Source organism: Dermacentor albipictus, chromosome 7, assembly GCF_038994185.2.
Source record: "Dermacentor albipictus isolate Rhodes 1998 colony chromosome 7, USDA_Dalb.pri_finalv2, whole genome shotgun sequence".
NCBI lineage: Eukaryota > Metazoa > Arthropoda > Arachnida > Ixodida > Ixodidae > Dermacentor > Dermacentor albipictus.
The window spans coordinates 36,877,602-36,901,626 of NC_091827.1; the positions used below are offsets into that span (position 1 = coordinate 36,877,602).

Here is a 24,025-nt window from a genome sequence, read left to right on the forward strand (position 1 = left end):
AATTGTTCAGCAAACAACGTACACGATCTTTAGAGAAGATACTTTGAGCTCTATGTACTTATTATTGCACCGCAAGAATCCGTAGCCAATTCGTTCTTGTCGATGTAAAGCCACTCGGCGTTTGCAGGGAACCACGGAGCCTTCAGATTGAAATCTTTGAAACAATTCGTTGTGCGACGACGTTTGCAGGTGGGAATAACCTCCAATTCTGGGTCCTTCAGTTCCCAATCACTTTTGCCCAATCTTTCACCGTCCATGTGGCACGGTTGTTACGGAAAACTCTGAACCGACAGGTCAATCAAAAAGTGTTTCTAAAATCTCTCTCTCTCTCTCTCTCTCAGGTGCTAATGGCAACTTTGTAAGTCAGTCTCGTTGCAAAGGAAAGAGAAATAGCACACCTTTAAGCTCGCCGTATGGGGCGTGTTTCTTATAGCTTTTCGAACGATTCGATGAAGGACACATTGTTATAATTAACTATACCGAGTCGAATACGTTCTTTTTGCGGAGTCTGTCGTCGCGCACGTTACTTGTGACCCGAAGTTTTACCGGTGTCGCAAGGACACCACATCTGTGGCGCTCACAAAAGGGACTTCGATGTTCACAGATGTCCTATGACGCACTTCCGGTTCGGCCCTGTGCGCCAACTCGCTCAATTTAGCGTGGAATAATAAAAAAAGAAAGCGAAGGCAGTATGACCGGCCTACGCAATATTCCGGCTGTACAACACCTTTCTGGTGCCGTAATGGCCCTGCGGGGGCAGTTATTTACAGTTTTATAAATGTTACTTAAGCTTCCACAAAATAAAGGCAAATATGCATACGAGAGCTTGAGGCACGAAACGTGTTTCTTCCCCAATTTCAACACGCCTAAACCGCAGCCGAGTTAAAACGTGGGCACGAAAAGTACTCACGCTTTCGTTCCACGAAGTTCGCTGTAGTGGAAAGTATAAGAGGGAGGTTATTGGAGTCATTGATCTGCTATGCTTCGAACAAAAGGGTCTCTCTCTCTCTCTCTTTTATTATCACATGGTCTCGCGACTGTAAAATCTTTAAACTATCAAAACGCATAAAGCTTTAAAAAACAGAAGGTTTAGTTTCAAGTGTTTGTCAAATCCTACCAGACGAAACAAGCGAAAGCTGGACGTAGTTTGGTGCCGTCTCATTCCGAGGGAATCGCGCCAGAACCGCACGGTCAAGCAGGAAAGGCCCGTGTCCGCGTTTCATTGTTCTACATAAAAAAGTCCTTGGCCGTGTGTCCCGCGCAAAACCCGCGGAACGACACTTTACGACGGTTGCTTTGCTTAGCACGCTACTCACCCTCGCGCGCTGCTTTACTTAGCGTTCGACGCACGCGACTTACCCTGGCGCAGGTACTTCAACGGAGCCGGCGGACCTTCCTCTCACGGTCCCGCCGCCGCCGGCCTTCCCGGAGGACCGGGCAGCCAGAGCGGCAACCACGGGAGCAGCCGGGGCGACAACGCCTCGGTGGCCTCGGACTCGCCGGGATTCAAGTCCCTCGGAGGCGTCGGCAGCGGCGGGGGCGGCGGCTACACCAGCACGCTGACGCCCATGCATCTGCGCAAGGCCAAGCTCATGTTCTTCTATGTGCGGTACCCGAGTTCGGCCATCCTCAAGATGTACTTCCCGGACATCAACTTCAACAAGAACAACACCGCGCAGCTCGTCAAGTGGTTCTCCAACTTTCGGTGAGTACCCCTATGTACTTCTGGTGCTGTGGTCCTTGTTCTGATTCCGAAACTATGGGCCGCCCTACGAACTTTGCCAACGTTCTACAGTCGCGACCTGTACCGAAACTTTGAACCATAGTCCCGCTCTTGCGATCATATTACAGTGTCGGCAGGGCGACAAGATACTTGTACAGACGTCCACATTTCTGTCTAGAGCGCCCGAGTGCTGCGCTGCAGTACTCGGGTGCATCGCGTAATAACGCAGCATCTGTGAGGCTCAAGGTATACGGGCTCAATATACTGTGTGGCTCGCCGAGCGTCCTTGTGGTTTCCGCTGTTCTCAAGCGTTGCCTCTCAAACCGAACGGGGGCGTACACAGGTCGATTTCCTTGCACCGCAATGCACCGCTGTAAACACAACAAGTGCGGACGTCTTCATTCCTGCTTACGGTTATCTTGCGCAAACCACTGTGTAGTCACTATGGGACATTTGCGAGCAGTTCATACGTCTCCCAGCAATCAGTGTTCGCGAAGGTTTATGTACGCCCGTTGCAAGCAAGCGAGCGACTCTCGAGTTTCCCCGAAGTCCACTCGGTGGGCTGATGCTTGTGAGGTCGTGGCTTGTGACGTGCACGTGTTTCCATCTGCCAGAGATCTCTCGTTCGACGATTCCGTAAGACGCAATCGTGTTACGACAATCGAGGTAGACGTGTTCAGAAAGTCATTAGGCATGCACGGAAGAAGGATCAATCATTGAGCTTTGTCGAAAGGATAGCCGAGAGCTTCGCGGAGTCGAAAGAACAGTAGAAAAAAGAAAAACGAAACGCCACGCACAATGAGACTCGAACGAGCCACGTGGCACGAAAGACGCGTCCCGCTTTCAAGTGCGGCAGCTGAGCACTCGAGAGAGCTCCTCCGCCACCGCTTCTAGAGCTACAAAAGAACCCACTCGTCGTCAAGAACTCGTCATTGCGCAGGTGGGGGTGGGGGATCGGGGGGGGGGGAGGTTGTAGACGCCCGAAGCGCAACACGGCCGCGCAAACGCTATTTCCTCGGTCGATGATGACGATCGAGAGCGCAACGCGACCGCGTCACGAGTGTATACCCTAACCGTACCACCGCTGCCACCACAGAGTTTCCTACAAAATTACAAGAGGGAACTCTGGCGCTAGTGTCTACGTGAGCTACAATGGGAGCGGTTGTCCCAGCATGGGAATTATGGGAAGTACATGGATTTGCCTAAACTTCGTCTTTTTGACTTCAAACAGCTTTGTGACTTTGTAAACTCGTCATTTTCAACAGTTTATTGCGTAATAAATAATTAAATAAACATCATTAAAATTGCCCGACGGCAGGATTCGAGCACAGGGACTCTAGAGCAGAAGCCTGATATTGAAACCATTAAGCCACGCATGCATGTATCGACACGCGAATGAAACGCACTTATGAACTTATCGCGGGCATGCCAGTGCTTTGAGACGCTAGAGACGCTTGGCGCGTTTCGATTTGGGCACATAGACAAGCTGAATCGTTGCAATTACCAGCAATTGTGCGCGTTCCTGGCGTCTTCTGCACTTCGAAGAATATAGATTGCGCTGAAATATACGACAATAAGATATATATAGCGTAATATACAAAGCCACAAGAACGTTTGAATCCATAAGCACGAAGATCAGACAAATCCATGTACTTCCCATCATTCCCATGGTAGGACAACGACTGCAGCGCCAGAGTTCCCTCTAGTAATTTTGTAGGAAACTCTATGGCTGCCACCACTCGTGGAGGTCCTTCTCGCCACTCGAGCTTCAAACCCCTCCCTCCCCCACCCCCCGAGGGTGGTTAGACGGCGGTGTCTTACCCTTCCCTCCGTCTTCTCTCAACACTCGCGTCGTCGTCGTCGTCGTCGAAAAAAACAAAGAAAAGAATAACTCGGCCGACAAGCGGTAAATAAGGGAGGCGGGGGCGAGCATGCGGCTCATACGAAGCAGCCTCGGGCGTTCGTCGACGCCCGTGTCAGCAACAGAAAGTTCAGCAGTTCGTCTTGAGTACGCGGGGCTAGCTGCAGGGGGCCATTGTTTAAGGCCCTGCGGTGTCAGTGTTTTGATGCATCTTGGCAGGAGAGCGGCCGCGCCGAGCTTGCGAAAAGATATAGTACCGGCTGCGCACACACGGTCGCCCCCCCCCCTCCCTCTCTCTTTTCCCCCTCCCCTTCCCCCTTTCCCTGGACACGTTCGCGGTGATAGGAGGAGGCAGAGAGAGGTCCGCGCAAGTCCCGTTATCGCTTACTTCGGGGGGGCACACTCGCGCAATTTAACCGGAGATTGGCAACCGTCAAAAAACCGCACGTAGTTACGCCTTCCTTGTCTTTAAGGGGCGAAGGGGGGGGGGGGGGGGCAGTGGGGAGCAGCGACCAGTTTTGCGCGGCGGTGGGTCCGAGCGACGTCTATGAAAACAGCTGGCCGAGAACGAGAGAGATTGCCCGCCGCCCCAACCCGTCGGCGATTCCTTCTATACCGCGCAGAGCTTGTGTCTCCGTACGCTGACCCCTCCCCACCCCCTCCCCCCGGGTCCAGTGAACGGTGTCCGAGAAGGGTGGGAGATAGTGCGCGAGTCGCGGCTGAAAAAGGAGCGGCGGGTGGCTAGGACGGCTTCGCGAACTGGATCGGACGCGCCCACTTTCCTTCGCTTTGGTCGGGACACCCCACCTCCAGCCCTCATCGCTTTGTTTATCGCTGGCCTGCACACTGACCGCTCTAGTCGCGCAACAAGATTGCCGTAGCGAGATGCGTCGATGCGTCGTCATCGCGGAATTTCCCCCCGTCGAAGTGCGTTTTTAAGTCGCACTACGCGTAGCGTACAGCTCCGGGCATTGTTCTTAGCATTTTGAGGGAAAGCGGTCGGAGGCCCGCGCCTTTCGGAGTCTTGGGCGGCGGGCGGTGTTTGGGGGGACAAGAAGCGCCGCTTCGTGTTTGCTGGGCCGACCACAGTGCGATCCGATAGAGTTGGGGGACCGCGCGGGGCGTTGGTCATTCTCATGCGTCATCCGCCTCCTCTGGCTATAGAATACTGAGAAATTGGCTAATCGTGCATAAGGGACGGGAGGTTCTTGTCAAGAATGGGCCATTGGGCACCTGTATGTGTCGTCGACTTTCGGCGCAGCGAAACGGGTTAATCAACGCATTGGACGGGAGAAATAAGATAATGAAAGTGCCGACGTTCTCCTGTGCACGTCTTCTTCAGTGGCGTACACTCTTCAGCAAAATTACACCCTTTTGCTACACAATGATAATCGTCATCTGTCTTGTCTGCATTTCCTTTCTTTAACGCGGTGAGCCCGGTACTTTCCAGTAACGAACGGCATGCGGGTTATCAGCATGAAATAGCATTCCCGACAGGAAAGTAGCAGGCGCGGCGTTTTCAAGAAAGGAAACGCAAGCAAGGCAGATGACGATTATCGTTATGCGGCAGAGATACACCCCAAAGGGTGTAACTTTGTCAAAGAGTCTAAAGCCACGAATTTCTTTCTTTTTCTGAAGGGAGGGATGGGGGGGGGGGGGGCGAGGCATGTGCTTGTGCGCCCTCCCCCCTGGCTACGTCCCTGGTCTTCTCATACTGTCTTGGTAGCAAGACCTGTTTCTCAAGAGACCACCAACGACTTCACGTTGAGCCATTTTATGAAACTCCTCTGGTAACAGTCACGGTGCACATGGCGGTGCTTACTACTACTTGCACAAGTGTGCGAGGATTGCGTACATGGCAAGCGGACGGAGCACGCGTTCGGGCAACCTCTGAACCGAGAGACCGACATCGATCCGCGATAATGGTACGGTGGCGTCGCCTGTCGGCGGTGACGCGCAACACAGCCCGCCGCTCCCCCGACACGTGCGCTGCGTCGAAAGGCCGCAGGAGTTGGGGTGCTGCGCCCGGTGTTTGGAGGGTTCGCTGTTCCTGTACCCGGACGAAAGCTTGCTTAGACAGTCGATTTTGTTTTGTAAGTTAATGGAAATAATTGTCCACGGTAGGACCGTTTCGAACGTGCTCAAGGCAAGCAGACTCGGAACTAAAGTTGCAACAGTGTCATAGGTGCAGTGTGCTCTTTCGAAGTAAGCGAAACCAAAAGCGTCAGAACCTTCGAGAATTCACTTTTGCGCCAGCGGAACGGATTTCACACTGAATGACATTTAATGTTTTTCTGTTCAATTTACACATCACGCGAAGTAGACGTATATATTTCGGACAGGAACTGTCGGTCTTCCCCAACCTGCGTGTCGTCAGTTTATCGAGAGCGTGAAATTAAATCTGGCGATGAAATGATGCCCTGTACAGCCGTTCGCGCGAAGTGATACGCAGTTTGCACATATCAAATCTTTGCAGGCAAACAATCGTCGCGCATTTCTTTCCACTCGCAATCCGAATCGTCTCAATGCGTTATTATCTTGGTCTTCACCGACTGTTTATTGCACTGACAAAAACACTACTCTCCAACTCAAACCTAGCTGGAACAGATGCGCCAGCCAATGACGTTCGCTCATTTCCGTGACGTCACGGCCGGAACTACATTTGGGAGCGCGGAGGCATACAAGTGGACAGGATGTAGTGCGGTCGTGTGTGGCCGGAGTTCGCACTGGAATTCTTAAAGCGACACTAAAGTGAAAAATGATTTCTTCTGCATCAGTAAATTACCTTTCTACAACACCAAAAACACCGCTCTTACAACGTTAAGACGTTTGGTAAGCCAGAAAAAGCGCAAGAATGAAATACGGGTGGCGACGCCTACTTAAGTTCCCGCACCCGGTGACTGCGACGTCATGGTTTTTTATGGCATCTTCTAGGGCCTACTAATTATATATAGCGGTACAGATTGACTACATTGTGTTCTAAAGGAGCCAAATATTGAACATGGGAAGTTTCGGGAACCTTTACTCAGCCAACGCGGCCCAAATGCGAAAACATACTTTGGATACCCTGACGTCACGCTGGCGTACCGGCGCTGGGGTTTTCGGCGCGAAATTCAAATACTGATACTTGGACCTTCATTGTCGCATCTAATAACCAAACTACGTTTTTTTAAATGACTGCCTGCAGGGTTCTTAAACAATGCTCGATTAGCCTGAACTGATTTATTGTTTCGCTTTAGTGTCCCTTTAAATTGTCGCGCGCGCCGGATGTCTCGATTGCGGAAGCGTGCGCAGTCCGCCGGGCGCGTTCGGGCGTTCGCGGTCACGTGACCCTACGCGTTCGAATCGTTCGAACGCGGCAGCGCCGCAGTGGCAGAGGTTTGAATCGGAGCCGCTGTTTTCCTTTGAGCAGTTTCGAAGCGTTCCGGGTCGCCTGCAGCGTCGAATTCCCGCGTCATTGTGCACGTATTCGGTTCGGTCACTGATCCGAAGCAGCCTGTTCTCGCGTGACGAGGACCAGCACGATCGCCCCTAAATAAAAGATGTTGAATTCGTATAACTCGGGGCGCCAGGAGAATAATGCTGCTTAGGGTGTTTTTTTACTTCTTTGTTTATGTGTTTCTTTCTTTTTTTTCTTGGCCAGGAATCTCTTTTATATTTTATTTTTTTCGCGTTTGAACTCGGTCCAAGCGACCCCATCCGCGTCATTTACAGGATGTCCTGAGATTTCGCCGTTTTTTGAGATCATCTTTTTTTTTCATAACGTGTGCATTTAGGATGCTTCATTTATGACGAGATGCTTCTTTATTCGCCGAGCTCGTAAATTGAAATTCTGTCTGAGCCAAAAAAGAAAAAAATGCGAAGAAAAATCTATACAGACAGGATTCTAACGGTATTTCACACCTTGGTTGGGAGCTAGTTATTATGATTATTATTATCATCACCGTCATCATCATCTACAGCACTTTGAAGGTAACCTTCGCAATAAGAGCCAAGCAGCAGAAAAAGTTATGTGAACACAGTCCATTCCACAGTTTCATGAAATCGTGAACGCTCCTTACCAAAGGTATAAAGAAACCGTGTGCTACTAAATGTCTTCGAAAAGCAGTAGAAATAAAGCCGGAAAGTCATGCCCTCTTCGTAGCAGCGGAGCTAATTGCACGCGTCCTTAATCACGCATTCACGGCCGCTGCTAAGTAACCTTATAAGCTTAAGTGAATCGGGTTTTACGGCGGCGCTACCCGCAAGCGTGTTTAGCTTCACTTATGCTTAAAGCCTTCCAAGCGAAATCTGGAGAATGGGATTCACTTTCGACGAGGATCCCTTCTTGCAGCTCGCAAGCTCGACCCCGCGAAATCGAATTACGCACGTGCGCGGGCCTCGGCTAAAACGCTCGTTTACTTCACAGCCGTAAGGCACCAGGAGTTTATCGCGTCGAAAGCGTGCATTCTGCCGACTAAATTCATTGAAAAAAAGAAAAAGGAAAAAAAGGAAAAGAATGATAGGTGGGCTTCTCCGAAGCGCCCGCGCGCCTTACAACGCAGCCTCCTTTAGGGAGCGCAAGTGCTCGGCGGCGAAGCCTTCTTCGCCTCCCCTTGCATCCTCGTTCTCCTCCACACCCACCCCGCGACTCGCTTCGTTAATTAGGATAATTTCCGCTCGCGCTAATTTCTCCGTGTACCGGTCTGCGGGAGCTCTCGTATGGCTGCACGGGTTCCTCTGACTTCTGCGGGCGAGCAGTGGAAAGGCAGGGCGTCTGGCGTCTTGGCTTTGCTGTAGGCGTAGTGTACGGCAGATGGCGCCCAGTCCTGCAACTACAGGAGTCTGCATGGTCTTCCTCTGGCCACGAGCGAGGAAGAGAGAGAGGTGGCGCAGTTGAGAAACACGGTAATCTGGCCTAAGTTGCCCGGAAGAAGACTGGGACCGCATAGCGATGGGAAGGGTGGCGAGCGTCTCGAATTTGGCAGGCGGGCCTTGACGCGCATGGGGTAGCACGCGAGGATTTATTGGCCAGTTGCCTGCTCCGACGTTTCGCGTACCGTACGTGATGCCCGCGCACGAAGTGATGTTCTCCATCCGCTGCCATGGCCCACAGTGGCGCTGGCTAACACTCCCTGGGCTAGGTCTGAAGTTATACATACAGAAATACGCAGGAAAGCGTATACGGAGGTAGCACCTCCATAGTACACCGTCGCAGACGTGGTTGTGGAGGGGGAAGTTGTGGATTTGGTTCTCACGTTTTGGCATGTTGGCTTTCCGTTCAGTTTCGTTTCTGTTTTTCCTTGTTGTATTCCTTCGTCTCTATTAATAGCAGTATATTAATTTGCCCTGCGCTTTTCATGGCTTCATTGTCTCTCTGCTTCGTGCGGTTGTAAATAAGAATAATCATGAAAAAGAACTCCAGTCTCTCGGTTCTTATTTTCGCTCGCAGCAATGGATAGGATGTGACAAGGAGTGCAGGCATTGCCTTTGCGTATGCATCTCCGTGGCCGACCAAAAGCTCGTTGTTTCCGGAAGCTTCATTCGAAAGCGTCTTCTCGTCATGTTTGTTCTCGTTTACTCGAGGTATTGTACTCTTCAGTCTGGGGGCAACAAAAGAAAAAGAGGGGTGGGTGGGTGGGTGGGTGGAGGAATAGAAAAAGTAAAGTTCGTTGCTTGTTCGCTGGCTCACTGTTCCCTTCCTTTCATGCTAATTGTCAGTTGTTTGTATTTCACTTAACTGTCATCATTAGTGACTCACGCATTACATTGATTAGTACAGTCCTAAAAAACAAATGATATTTGCCCAGCTTTCATTTAACTTCTTCAGCTTGATGTTCGGCCTTTTCTTGCTTGTCCCTCATCTGCAGGCGCGTCTGTATCAACAGCAAGAGAAACAAAAAAAAGCAAGAAACACGAGGCGTTTCTTATAAGTAAATGGCCGCGCCGGCGTAATCAAATGCACTCTGTGGGAAAAAAATACGAATGAAACAAAAGGAAGAAACGCTGCTCCTCTCCTGCATCACCCACACATGACATTAAGGGAGCGTAAACAATGCGCCTCTGTGGATGGCTTCAGTCCGTCCTCTTCTTTCCCGCCCCTTTTTGCCAGGCGTGAAAGGCGCCGGGCTTCTTTCTCGACTAATGCCAAGCGAAGAACGTTAGCGCACGCGCGCCAAGCCAAGTCGAGCCGAGCAGAGCCGAAATTACTCAAGAGATAAGCAAGCCGGCGCTCCATCGCCGCAAACAGCGGTCATTGTCGTAAGTTGATGCAAACACAGGGTCAGCCGCGAAGAAGATTGGCGCTGAGCGGAAGGGGGGCGCTGCCGGCGGCGCTAACGCCTGCCCCACTCACTGCGCCAGGGGCGCCACCGTGCGGCCTCTGATGAACCAGAAAACAGACGGCGATGATCGTCATGGGAAAGGAGTCGCCCCGAAAGTCTGCATGTTATTTACTGCTACAGAAGATACTGTAGAAGGCGATGCAGAAGCAATTCGGCCGAGCTGGCGTTTTCCGCGTCTGAGCTGCGCGTGTGTGTTGAGGGTAATGCTGTTTGCGAGTCTTAATCGTGTTTTGGCCCGGGCGTTCTCCGCCTCTGCTGTCCTCTGCTGGTTCGGTGCTCTTTTTTCTTCCTCAGTGGTAGTGGCTTCAGTCTCTCTCTCTCTCTCTCTTTTGAATGCACGTTGTCATTAGCTCCGCCTGGCGGTTGGCAGTGGTGATGACGGTGGTTGTTGTTGCTGCGTTGCCGCTGCCCCTCCCCCTCACTAAATCTTTGTCTCGTTTGATTTTGCGGAGCCGAGCAGAAGAGAGCTCTCGGGGACAATTAATTCGGACCGGCAGCCAAGCCAAGCCGAGCCGGCGATGTTCGCGTGGCTGAAGACAAGCGATGTTGTTTAAAGGATCCCCGATGACCTCCTCCGCATTTCGGCGCACGAGAAAAAAAGAAACGATGCCAAGAAGGGGGAAGACTTCAAATCAGGTCCGGCTTCGTATAGCGCTTCCTTTTTTTTTGTGCACTGTCTTTTTTTTGTTTTTGCGTTTATCTAGCCGGCAGTGATCGGTGCTGCACGGTTAGAACGAGAAAGATAGTGCGCGCGGGTTGAGGTAGGAGGCTGAAGGCGCGGCAGATGATCGCTTCTAATGACGAATAGCGCCGCCGCTTACTGCGTGATAAGAAGCCTGGTATGAGGAGGTCGAAAGAACGAGGGCTCGCTTCGCTTACTCGCTACTTTGGGGGTGGTATCGTGTTTGTTTGTTTGTTTGTTTGTTTGTTTGTTTGTTTGTTGCACTCGGCGCGTGGCGTGTGTTCGCTGCCCGCGGACCACCTCTCGCTAGGGAATCGGGGGAACACGAGCCAGAACACTTTCCCTGTTACTCCTCCACCCCTTTCTTCTCTCTCTCTCTCTTGTACGCGATACGGACGCGCACGCACATGCAACGCGCTTTCTTGTGCTCTCGCGCCTGTTTCTTTTTCGAACGTGGTTACACACTGGTGCTCGCTATCAGTCGTTTGTTGTTGTTTGGCAAAGCGACCGGGGAGGGGGGAGGGGGAGGAGTTAGGAAGAACAGGGAGGACTGGGATGCCCGGAGAAGCGGGAAGGAAATTGGGCGACGGGGGAAGGGTTGGGGTGAGCTGAAGATAAGAGAAGCAGGCAGGGGGCTTTCTTCCACTTTCGCGCTGCATCTGACGACGGACCGACCGACCGACCCGGCGCGAGCGTTGTTTATTATGTGTCCGCGTGTGTTATTCTTGTTTTTCTTCTTTTTCGGGAACCACGGGAAGGGCGACGTCGAGAAGAGATGCTGCTCTCTTGTTTTGCGGCCGGAGTTCATTAAGTAGGGAAGGAGGAGGGAGCGTGGAACGCGGAGCTGGGAGTGGCGAAAAAAAAAAGAATTGCGAGCGCCCTCTGACGGTCGCACGCCGCTCACGACAGGCGAGAGAGAGTTGAAGGAAGGTGGAGCCACCGTACGGGGAAGGCTTTTCAGCGTCCTGGAAGAGAGCTTGAGGAGGCAGTGCGTTCGCTCAGTCCGTTAATTACCGACGGGAGGAGGCGCAGTACGACGACGATGCGCGACTCGGCGGCAGCAGGGCAAGGGGTTTGGGGGTGGAGAGAGGCCCAAGGAACCGAGCGTTCGTGAAAAAAAAAAGAAACAGCGACGCTCGACGGACGAACGCAGAAGCAGCACAGCGGTGACGATGGAGCGTCAGAGTGGCGCGTGTATCTAAATTAGCGCCGCACCCCCTCCCCCCCCACGCAACCTTCGTCTTTTCCTTCGCCTTCTCCCGGCATTGCGCTTCCTTCTTCTCCGTTGACTTTTATTGACTTTTACGAGCGCCGGCTTTGGGGCGAGGATTGGCTCATCTTGGAGAGAAAACGTGGCTTGCGTCGTCGTCGCAGCTCCTCGCGCAACTTGTTTGTTTTTTCTCCGATTCCCGTACTCCCCCCCTTCCCCTTCCCCCTGCCAATCTGATGATGCTCGAGGCTCTGTTGTGTGTGTGTGTGTGTTGTTCCGTCCGCTGATGGGAGCGCTTGCAGCAAGGATGACGCGAACCGGCTAATGACCACCGACGCTTATGGTGCTCTCGTACAGTGCTCTCCTTTTCCCCGTTTCTTTATTCCTTTTCGCTTTAAGTGTGGCGCACTTAGCTTACTTGTGGTACCTATGTTAACGGCATCGGGAAGCAGTTCCCGCCGTTTCCCCGATGGTTCCTCTCCGTCCTGCTATTTCTGCAGCGTCCCCGAAGTAGTGATTGTAAGGGTTCGTTCCGGCAGCAGTGTGGTTCGGTTCTGTTACGGCTATCTGGTGTCTGCTACTGATCATGGCACGTCCTCGCTGGTTCCCTACACAATTCGTTCGCTGGTTTCCTGTTTCTGTTGCTCTCTTAATCAGGGAAGTTGGAATGCTTTTACGCGTACGCACCTTACCAGAACGATAAACATAAGTCGTAACAAGTGTGGAAGCGTACCATGCGGAAGTGTGACCTATGTAGACCTAATGTAGAGCCTAAATGGCCCAGCGTTAGGATTATACGAGTCATAGGTATGACCATTGTGACCAAGCGGACAACCAGTATGATACTATACGTCACTGTAGGACCAACGTTGACCTAGTTTATAATGGTGCTAAGTTGTCACTGTTTATGCATCCAGGCTACACGGCGAACGCTATCGCCCTTAGTTTGCGTATCTGAATCTCCCCCACCTTCATTTTGCTACTGTATAGCCTGGCTACCCCGACTTCACACATTTATAGTGACAATGACATGGTCGTGGAATTGCTACCGCCACAGGCTACTGCGACGCCATCTTCTCGCTCACTCATTTTCTGCAGTCCTGGAGGCTAACATGAAGGGATGCACCTGATTTTCTTACAAGGGTACAAAGTTGTCTTTTCTCTTGTTCACTTACATAAAGAAAGCCCCTTGGCGAGTCTTAAGCGAGAGAGGATTTTTTTTTTTTCGGGATACCACTCATCGATTCTTTTTGCAGCACGTTATATCTTTCTAGCAGGACTTGTTGCTGGACAACTTGTTACAGCGTGAAGGGCGCAAACGCACGCACAAACACGCGTGCATGCGTTTGCAACCCTTCAGACGGTCATTATGACTTTCTAGAGCTTTGAGATAGCGTAATTTTGAGCATGACGTGCTATTCAGCCGCGGCGGCAGCTCCCTTTACCCAACCCGTGCTGGACCCAAAGTATAGTACCAATGTCACCCAACGTAGGGGCCAACATTGGCCTAACGATGGGCCCATTGTAACTAAGCCTTTAGGGTTATCAGACCCTTAAGTATATCTACGTTTTGTAGTCAACACGCAATTAAGTTGGGATTACCTAGTGGCACTGCACCGTGCGCCAAACCGGCGCGTTGATTTAGGCCACGATCGCAACCCTAACGTCGCCCAGTACTTCACGAGAGCCAAGCAGGAACCCCTAAAAGTTATCTCAGTTTCAAAAAAAAAAAAGGTAATGATAGAAAGCAGTGTGCATTGACCGGAAGTGTTCGGGCGAAGGCAGAACATCCGTTTCATTGACCCTCACTGTGGAGGCCCTCGCACCCATTTTAGGGGTGGGCGGAGGCCGAGGGAAAGGGGGCTGGAGATCGTTGTGCCGAGAAGACTATTTGCGCAGCTGCTCTTCGGCCACAGTAGCACGCTAGCATTGCTCTTTTTTTTTTTTTGCCTCTCCGGTGATTCTTTGTCTTGGCCCCGAGTTCCGCCGGTCGTTTAGGCGTCGTTTCGGTTCCTGGCCGACGATGCAGCTGCGCACTCATGCAATTCGTTCACAGTGAAAGCTGCAGTCGCCATTCCTCCTGACTTCGCCGCTTACTTAGCTGCGATCAACCCACTCTCGTGTGGCTTAGAAGATGAACCAAGGCCCCCCCCCTCCTCCCTCCCCTTACCCTTTCACTTTGCCGCGCAATGTCAACAGCGCTAAGAAAACGCGGAGCAGTAAAGGGAAGGAGGAAAGGAGAAATTATTTTCTGGCTTGGCCGTATATATACGCAGACTCCGGCTTCCGCACGCGCTCTGAGATTCAGTACATACCCTGGAAGAGAGTGCAATAATGTCCAGTGTTGGGGACTGAGATTAGCGCCGGCCAGACCTTGCGAGTCTAACGCAATAGCACGGCCGCTGGAATAAATAAGAAAGGCCGTGACAATAGAGAGCGCTCCGGCAGCTGCGACTATAAAGCTGTTCAGAGGCCGAGCTCGGTCCTTTATTTCTTTCGTCTCGAAACGGGCCATTACGCGTGAACGAAGGCAGCGAAGCAGGCAAAGCAACCGCTGCAGAGGCGGTTTCGCCTGTACTATGGTGGTTCTTGTGTTCTGTACGCGCTGTAGCCTGTTTCAAGATGCCGTCGAGTCACCAACACGCCCGACTGTCTACCGTCTACTAAGCCTTCATCTTCGCACGTAGCACACAAAGCGCCGCACACCTATAGGCTCAAGAAAAGCGGAAGTAGGAATAACATGACATGACGTCACGTACGCCATCTTGTAGTACGATTTACTGCTTCCGCTGCGCTGCTGGAGATAAGCGGATCTAGATAACGCACAACCTGTCACCCTGCTGGCTGTATTGTATACAACATGGCGACTTAGACGACGTCAGCACACACTCCTATATATTGGGGAGTTCCAGCCAGTTTGTCCGCAAACGTATTAAAGTTTACGGCCTACCGTAACGCTGGCGAGACTATGGCGTACGCAGCAGAGCTGGTGGCGCCGTCTTGTGCTGCTGACGTGAACACTAGAGAACGGAGAATTATAATCGCGGCTACCGGTGTTCTGCACCTGTCTGCTGGCGCAATGGTGTGGATAGTGAAGCCTGTTGGGGTACAATTGATGTTTTTCTATCCTCCTGCTAGAATAATGGCGCAACACAAAAACGTTTCTAAGACATTGTAGCTGAATGAGTCAGCATAAAATCACGCTACCAGCGCTGCTGCTGCCGTCGACGTTTCCAGCGTTCCATAAGTTGAAATCTGTTTACTAAGATGCCTAAAACTCTCTTATACAAAAAAGCAATCATCTTCTGTCGTGTCTACAGAGTCGCTACAGTTCTCTGTCCGATCGCACGTTCAAAAGGGTGTTCAGCTTGAAATAATTAAATCTATTCGAGATCCCTTTTGTGAATGCCATAGGCCTGAACTTGGCGATCAGTGGCATTGTGCTGCGTGAGCATAGCGGCTTCTGAACGAAAAAAAAAGAAGAAAAGAAAACGTAACAAAAAAGGTTTACTTCTAACCTACACAAAATCAAATAACTAAATACTAACGGCAAATCCTTGCTCCGTCTGTAGCTATACACTTCCGCGAAACAACACCATGGTTATTAAAAACAGGGTCCGTATTCAAACAAGCAATTCGTATGTTCACAGAACCGTTCTCAAACAACGGGGCGCCGGCCAGTAGTCACAAAGAACATCAGTGTTTACGTGGTTGCCCTCCTCCGTGCCGTTATTCCTCAATATCGTTTGCCAGGCGCTCCATTTCTCTTTAATAATTCATTTCCCGAAGAACCGTTATTAGCACATCTTCATCGCTAGCGGGCCCCATACACTGCGTAGTTCGTGCGCCGTTTCTCCTATCGTGAAATAACTGTATGCAGGCGAAAAGAACTCATTCATCACCGCACTCTATTAAAGACAGGCGGACGCGCTGGAATAAAGTTTGGCCACTACAGGCTGAAAGTATAATACATACCCTCCCCCCCTCCTGTCCCCGCTCCCTCCTTGCCCTGTCTGTGGGATTTGCACCCGAGCCAAGGATTTGGACGCTGCGACAGCGCTGTTTCGAAAGAGACCGAGCTCTCGTCGGACAAATGAAACGTCCCGTGTTTGTCTACGGAACGCGACGGGCGCACGGCCTCCTTTCTTGAAACAACGTCCACTCTGGCGACGGCAGAGAGCGCTGTAGTTCGCTGTCGTTCGCTGTGTTTTGTACGTATAACGCCTCTGCGAACACCCCCCCTCCCTCCACCCTTCGCGTGCTGCAGCTGCTTTCTCGGGCAAGAGCGTTTAATTACCGCCACCTTCCGAGAAAACGCGCCCGATCGGAGTACAGTCCCCCACCGACCCAAGACGCGTAATCCTCCCTGCTTATTATAAGCGTTTCAATCCCCTTCCATGGTTCCGGCGCGCACGAAAAACGCGCGAGAAAAAAAACGAAACAAACTCTTCTGCCCGGTGTGCATGGGAACCTTATACACATCGCTCGGGCCCCCGCCCGACTCGCCGCCCGCGCCCGGGGTTCCCGGTCAACGCGTCTCGGAGGGCTGACCGAACCGTGTCCGCGTAGATACACCGAAGAGTCCTTTCCAGTCGTTGATCAGTAGTTGCGTGCATTGCGTGGGTGTTTGCGTCCGTCGTTTCGTCGCGCCTATCGTTCACTTGTGACTGTCTTTCATATAAGAGAGTGCCGACCGCCTCATCCCTCCTCGAACTTTGTCAGAGCGTCTCCTGTTCGAGTTCATATCCGCACCCCTCCCTCTCCCTCTCCCTCCCCCCCCCCCGCAACTTCACGCCACAATCACCTGCATCGCGTTCTGTTCCCAAACATGCTTCTGCAATGTAACACCTTCTTAAGTATACGTATATAAGAGCTCGACACATGGTATATATGATTCCGCCTAGCTGTGTGTGATCCGATGCACATGACTATACCAGTCAGTACCGACAACTTTCCAATGCGTTCACTTTGGTTCTCTCTATAGGTTCCCACAGTCGGAACTGCCCTGTCCAAGGGACGCGTCGCACTTCGATCACACGCCTATAGTATACGTTTTGCTGCATGCAACTGACCCGACCGTAGCTGTGCGTGCGACGCTCGCTGCATGCAGGAGTGCTAATCCTCGCAAATTGCTCGGCGCGCGCGTTCTTCTTTCCAAACACGCGAAAAAAAGTAAAGGAACACCCCTCCGCACACCTACCGAGGGCAGAATCGTTCGGCGGCTGAGCCCCGAGCCAATCCCGCGCGTGCGCGACTTCGTTCCGGCTCGGTGTCCAGCGCCGACCACATGCGCCCGACCACATGGGCGCGCGCTTGCGCGCGATTCCCGCAGATCTCCTTTCTCCCAACGAAAAAAACGGTCGCGACGTTTCTGGGCGACGCTGTACACCGGAGGCGACGGCGGCGTTTAGAGCGTTTTTCAGCCGGCGCAAACGCGCACGCCCTCTCACGGATAAACGCTCGCACTGGCAGCGAACGTCCATTCTCCCGACGTTCCCTTCGAAGCATGCTCCGTTGTTCTCTGGACTGTGCGCGTTTTTTCCACAACGACGACGACGACGACTGCATGCGACCAGAAAGAGTCTGGCCGAGGGTAAGAGGAGGAGGAGGCCTGCAGCGGAGGTTTTCAAAAGTTTTGGTCTCGAGGAGCGACCGGTATGCGGGCGAGGGAGAGGGAACTAATGCTTATTAATGGTTTGGAAGAGAGATCTCAGCCGTCCTTACGCTCCTCTAAGCGCGTCGCAGAGCTTCGAAAACTGGCATGGCGTGTAGTTCCGCTTCGGCGCGCCTCCGCCGCCGCCGTGTCGCTTGTTCTATATACAGGGGAAAACAGCGGAGCCGATTCGGTAATGCGCGCCCCAGAGAAGGGAAAGAATCACGCGGCGGCGAGGGATGGAGAGGGAAGAAGGGGGGGGGGGGACAAGGCTTGGAAGAAAGGTTCGGGGATTTTGCGGCGGCAGCAGCGGCTTGAACTGCGAGCATTTTGGGGGCCTGCACGCACGGCGACTGGCGCGACGGCACGCGAATCGGAAAGGCGGCGATTCGAGTCTCCCAACTACGCGCGGCGTAATTGGAACGTCGCTGCGTTTCTGAAGTACGCAGTGCAGGGGTTGCGCTTACAAAACTTTGCGTGGGTGATCGAGACTCCTGCACTATATGTTGGTATAACCTCCTCAAGGCTCGCGTCTGCACGCCCCGGCCGTCCAGAACTCTGCTATTCGCGTAAGTTCCATAGACGGTGGCGGCCCCACGTGGTCGTCTCTAGAAACAGCGCAGCGATGGTCGATGTTTGCATGCTTGGGTGACGCACTTCCATTATCTCTAAGGTGAAGCAATAAGCAGCAGAAAAGAATCAACTTAGTATCTCTGCAAGGGCGCCGAGGGAACTGCTTTTCCCGTGTTTGGCACAGTATATATACGCGATAATGCTTCGCGACGAACGCTTTGCGAAAAGCTGTATAACTCGTGGTCTACGTATGTATAGCGCCCCGGTCGAAGAGGAACGCAACAGAAAGGGAGGTAGTTGAGTGTTCAGTCGTCGTTGTCATATCGCTCTAAGCCGTGAGAGGTATTGTTTCAACCGTCGCTTAGGTCTATCTTTAGCGATCAAAAGCGGCAGGGCCCATCTGCGGCTTCAACTGCGCCTGAATAGGGGGTTGGGTTTTAAAGACGCGAGAAATGCGAAGGAACCTACAGGCAGCACCACCGAAGCCCACGCGAGCTTTTCTTTCATACATCCTAGGACGGCAAAACTCGCTTTTCAGCCGAAACCTTTTCTGTGATTTAAGGAACGGAAGTATTCGATGCTTTCGGGAGTATAACGAGAGGGGGAGGGGGAGTGAACAGTCGCCGCATGAAAGAGACGTTGAGTTTCGCGTTTCTACACTCCTACAGAGAGATCAAGGCGCCGATTTGACTCCCTACGCCGAGCGTATGTGTACGCTGCTATACGACAACAGACAGTACAGCCGACCGAGCATCTGCGCACGAGAAACAACGCATCCGTCGGGTCGGAGTTGCATAAAGCACGCCGCGTGCAGTGTCGACTCCGCCCGTCAAAGAAACAAATCCACTCCGCTTTCGCTCCACGCGCACACACGCGCGTATTTCACCCGAAATCCCGCGCCAACAGCAAAGTTCTCGGACGAGCCTCGCACAAAAGCTGCGGTGGTCGGTGCTCTGTAGTTTGTTTCGGCGCGGTGCGCATTACTCAGCGGTCCATATCTCCGAGTCGACCCGCCGTGGTAACTCCTTTCCCGGCGTCGACGACGTCGCTTTTGTTCCTTCGAGCGGCGCAAGCTCGTTTATCTGTGAATTCCGGCAGCTTTCGGAGCGCTAAATAAAGACTGTCGCTGTCGCGGCGCGCGCGCTCAACCACCGATAAGGCGCTCGGGGCGCCCCCACGGCCCGTGCCCCGGCGTTAATGCAATCGCACTTCCGCGCAGCCGCGAATCGCTGCATCGTCTGCTACTTGACGCACACGTCTGTCACGGAAAGACGAGCAGAAGTCTCGAGCGTCACTGCAGGATTTCTCGCGCTTCTGTTCGGAGTTTTGCTGTGCATACCCACCGTATGGGGGGGCTCTAGTCTGCAGACGTGCACAGTGACTCTTGCTTGAACCTCCTAACGAAGCCATTCTGTTTGCTCTCAAATGTCACGCGACGCGTAGTAGCATTCAAGTGTGACATCCGTCTAATGCCGAGTCTGACCGTGCGCATGCTTGCCCCGGTTCTCTCGATAGCAAATCTGACTCTGACGTGCGCTCAGACTGAATCTGACTCTTGCCTCTGACGCGCGCTCAGACAAACAGGACACGCCAAGCTGTTTCTCATTTCTTTCGGAATGTACGCCCGTCATGGCAATCGTCGGAACACACCAACAGAGTTGACTGACCGGCTGTTGTGACGTCAAAACGCAGATGCTTGTTTAGCTTACAGCGCGCCAAGTCGCTGGAAGAATACGCGGTGCACCGGGATTACAGGGTCTGACAACCTATTTTCATGGTCCCCATTTTTTTTAGTGCAATGGAAAGCTTACCGGTGAGAGTGTTTAATCATGAAGTGCTAACGCGGAAAACGCCGTGGAACATTTTTTATCGGAATTTTTCGATCTGCAGTGAGGTTGTAGACGTCCACTAGAAGCATGCTGAAAACGGTGAGCAGTGAGCGCGATAGCGATTATACGCCGGCATTAGTGGAAGACAGAAGACAAGTGTGGCCGTACTGCAAAAAAGTATACTTTTGTTTATCAAGTCGATGTTCTTGCGATTCATGTTTTCCGAATCGTCAAATGATTTCTGCGATAATGGCTACGTGCTTTTGTGGTTTCCTGTCCAACTGCCTTGGTATTTAACCAGCCAAAACGAAACCAACTGGATCGAAAACGAAACTACGCCTTTAAACGTGATGCGGAGCTCAGCGGGTAGCCGTAGCCACGCGTGCGTTTTTGATTACCGAAGCATAGAATAATGCGCGAGTGTCTAATAATATACCAACTGCAATTTTGAGCAATTATTATGATGTACTTAATAACAGTCGACTTACGTACAGTAATCTCATAGAATACATCCGAAGTACCAATATTTCATCGCCAGGTCTCGCCACTTACTGGTTTCTGAGACTTCCTTTGTCAACTAAAAATTATAATTCCTACTTAAATCGCGAACAGCGGGCTGGGTTCTATCACTTTAAATCATGGTCGTTTCATTTCCATAAACGTCTCGCAACACATTCTGGCCAGTTGTCAGTTCCCTTTAAGTTATCAAGAAAAGCGTACCTCTCTGTCTCTGTGTTTCCTTCTCTTTCCCTTTCTCGCAGATTTCTTTAGCCTCGACGACTTTCAACTTCAGCAGTAACCGCGAAAGAACGGAAGCGAGGTGTACACAGAGTCCTAAAAAAATTGGTAGTCGCTACTTGCCGCCGACGCGACGCAACTTCTAAAAACTGCGCGCGTCCACTCTACGGACTGCACTCTGTATATGCAGCACTCGTCGAGGCAAGAAAACACGCAACTTCGCTTTGAATGACCCGCATACTATATTAGTTATAATGCAAGCCGGGGCTACATACGCTTGTCCGTGCACGTTGGTATTTAACGCCCGCGCCGCGCCGCGCCGCTGCCCCCCTCACTGAATATTCATCGCACCGCGAGCGAAGTTATTTTGCGCGGGAAAGCGCGCGTCCGTCCCGCGCCCCGCCGCGCCCTCTTGCTTCTGCGCGCCGCACTACTCTCGGGAGCTTGCAAGAACGCAGCCGGAGCCGTCAGCGCTGTCCGTCCGCGTCCGAGGGGCAAGAGAAGGTGGCTTCGAGAGACGGCGCTCTGAGCGGCCGCGCTTATTACGGGGCACAACTGCGAGAACGAGCGCGTACGTGTAGGACAACAACATTCGGACTATTACGGGACCGCGCGCTAGCTCCGGAAATGCAAGGAGAGAGGGAGAGAGCGGGAGTGTATGTACAATGGGAGGCGAGATTTTTCGCGCACGCGCCGGTGGGCAGCCAAGCCGGCCTATGCACCGCTGCACTGACAGCCAAAGGGTTGCGTTATGTTTTTTTCGCCCGCTAGGGGGAGCCACGTAATTAGGGAGAAGTCGTGGACGGACGCGCTGACCAGCTTCCCCCGTCGAGGGCCTGAACCGCAAGAACATCTTCACTTCGCTCGTGTGTGTGGGGGGGGGGGGAGGGGGGGGGGCTATGTCCTCTGCTTTTCCGGTCCCACTTTTCCCGCAGTGGCGCCCCCTGCGGGGCGGCGGTGCAAAAACGCAATCTGCATAGACCGTCTATTCATGGGCGTTGCGTTTCGTCTCCTCGCGCCGCCGTTTTTTTTTTGCGCGGTTTGCGAAATAACAGGCTCTGCACGCGTACAAGCGAACGCGCTGAGGGACCGAGGGAAAACAAGCACGCGAAGGGCTGTCACGGCGACGGCGACGGCGCCGCAGGAAAAGGGGACGGCGGGGAAAAAAAGGAGGAGTGAGGAAGGTGGTTGAAAGGGCGGGCACCTAACGGGCATAGACAAGGAACGGGGAAGCGCGGCTAGCCGCGCGGGGAACGACAAGTTGTCGACAAGTCGTCACCGCGCGCATGCAAATGCGCCTGTCTTGCCAGGCACGCTGGGTGTGTACGCCCAACAATAACTGCTGCGCTTCTTTGATGCTTCTGCGATGCCGGCGACGTTGCTGACCAGAGCGTGCTCTCTCTCTCTCTCTCTGTATAGCTCTATAGCGAGGAGGAAGCAAAAAGGAGCTTAAACGAGTTAGACGAGCAAGGTCCTCTAATTTTTCGGACCTTATTAACGACCGTCCTCGTGCAGAGATCCCTGAAGGGTGCTGCTTACGCTTTTCTTTTTTTTTTTTAGAAGTTGTCGCTCGGTCGTCGCGTTGGACGACTTCCGAAGTGACTTGGCTTCTAGGCGGAATGCGAAGGGGGGAAGGGGGGAGCTCGCCTTTCGTCGAACTCTAGGAAAAAAGGTGGTAAGAGTCGTGTAAGTGTATAGGTAAGGGGGTTGGCGGGAGGGCGGGTGGAGGGCATGAAGGCGGATATCGATTGGCGGGTGTTGGCCTAACGGTCCGTAATGTTATTAGCTTCCGCGGGGTGTGAGCGTGGTTGGCCTGCGTGCTTCGCTGCGGTCACCTCGCTCTTTTTTTTTTTGTATACAGTTTCGCCCGTCGTCATTGCGGTAACTTCGCGTTCTCTGCGAAGTGTCTCTCTGGGGTCGCAGAAAAATAATAATTCGGGGTTGGGCGAACGCAACCCGCTTGGCGGTTGAAGAGTTCTGTATACAGGTTGGAAGCATCGATCAGGTCCTCGTACAGCGCGCGTTCTCCTAGGAGCGGGTTTGTGGTGGAGCGGGTTAAAGTTGCTTCGACGTCGCGCGCCCGCAGCTGTAGTGCGTACTTCGCCTAACGAAGCCGTCGTCCACCGTTGCACAGCCTCCGAGTGACGCAGCACTTTGCCTCTAGGGTATAAGCTAGTCCGCGTCTGGTTAGAACATACGTACCTTCGCTAACAACATCGGTGGCAACGGCTTCTGTGACCAGACGGTTCGGGATCGGAATAACGCATGCATTCCAATGGGTAACCCTGGGGATTAGGCATCTGTCGTTCGCGAAGCTTCCGCTCAGGGCAAGACGATGTACTCGCAATTTCACGAGTGAAGTGTAAAACACTTCGAGATAAATTGGGTAGGGTAACACAAAAACAAAGAGAAAAGCACCAGACACAGAACAAAGATGTTGCCGTGTATGGCACATAGTCGACCGTTCCTTTGTTTCGCGCGATGGAATGCGTTAAACGCAGCTTCTCATCAGGGTCACCGCTGACCACGTCGCTGCGACACTATATGTATATCAACTGCTCGTTCTGATATTTGGCAGCTTCGCGCAACTTGCCTGACTTACGAATGGTCGGGCTACGGGTTTTGAGAATTCAAATTACTCCTCCCATATATATATATATATATATATTTCTTTGTATAGACACACGTAAGGAAGCGAGGCTGGCGAAATAAAGTTAATGGCGAAGCTGTTCTGCGGTGAATACGCCAGCCGTTCGCCCGCGAGAATTATATATTCACGCCATCTTTCTCGGCCACCGTTCAAACAAAGTCCGTAATTTACGACCCCTCCCTCTTCTTTTTTTTCTCTTTTAAAGTCGTTTCAGCACTAAGCCGCTCATCGCAATGCGCGCACGTTTTCTCCTGCTTCCTCTTAGTCTCGAACTGGATTCTGTATGATATTTTAAATTTTTTTGTTTCGTTTCACAAATTGCTCCCTTTATTCTTGAATGCCGTTAGTGGCTATGCATCTTGCAGGACGTCGTGAACTTATACAGAGACGTCTGGCGCGCTTCTGCCGACTTCGCTGTTTGCTCCTCGCTTTCAAGACGCGGCCATGCGTAGTCTTTATTTGCTCTCGTTCAAATTACTTAAGAAAATTTATCGACGTCATGACACCTTCTTCGTTTCCTTCTTTTAATACGATCTGTGCAGCCGCAATAGTTTGCTGGCCGTTTGGAAGGGGAATTATGCACATGGCTGCTCTTTTACTTTCGTTTTGTTGTAACGAATCTATCCCTTGACTTTTGTTTCGATATAACGAATTTCTTCTTTTGTTTCGATATAGATGATGTCTTCTTTCGTTTTGATGTAACGAATGTTTCCTTTTACTTTCATTGTTATATAACGAATAGATTCTTTCGCTTTCGTTTCTTTTTTTCTTATAACGAATGTA

At 52.1% G+C, this 24,025-nt stretch overlaps 1 protein-coding gene across 5 annotated transcripts in view; it reads left to right on the top strand.

Annotated features, from left to right (window-relative positions):
- Positions 1–24,025, top strand: part of pros (homeobox protein prospero) — a 250,832-nt gene that overhangs the window by 205,104 nt on the left and 21,703 nt on the right. For all 5 annotated transcript variants that reach the window (XM_065436662.1, XM_065436663.2, XM_070521903.1 and 2 more), the window contains one exon: positions 1,370–1,705. In XM_065436662.1, coding sequence (XP_065292734.1) covers positions 1,370–1,705 — 336 coding nt within the window. The remainder of the gene's footprint in view (positions 1–1,369; positions 1,706–24,025) is intronic.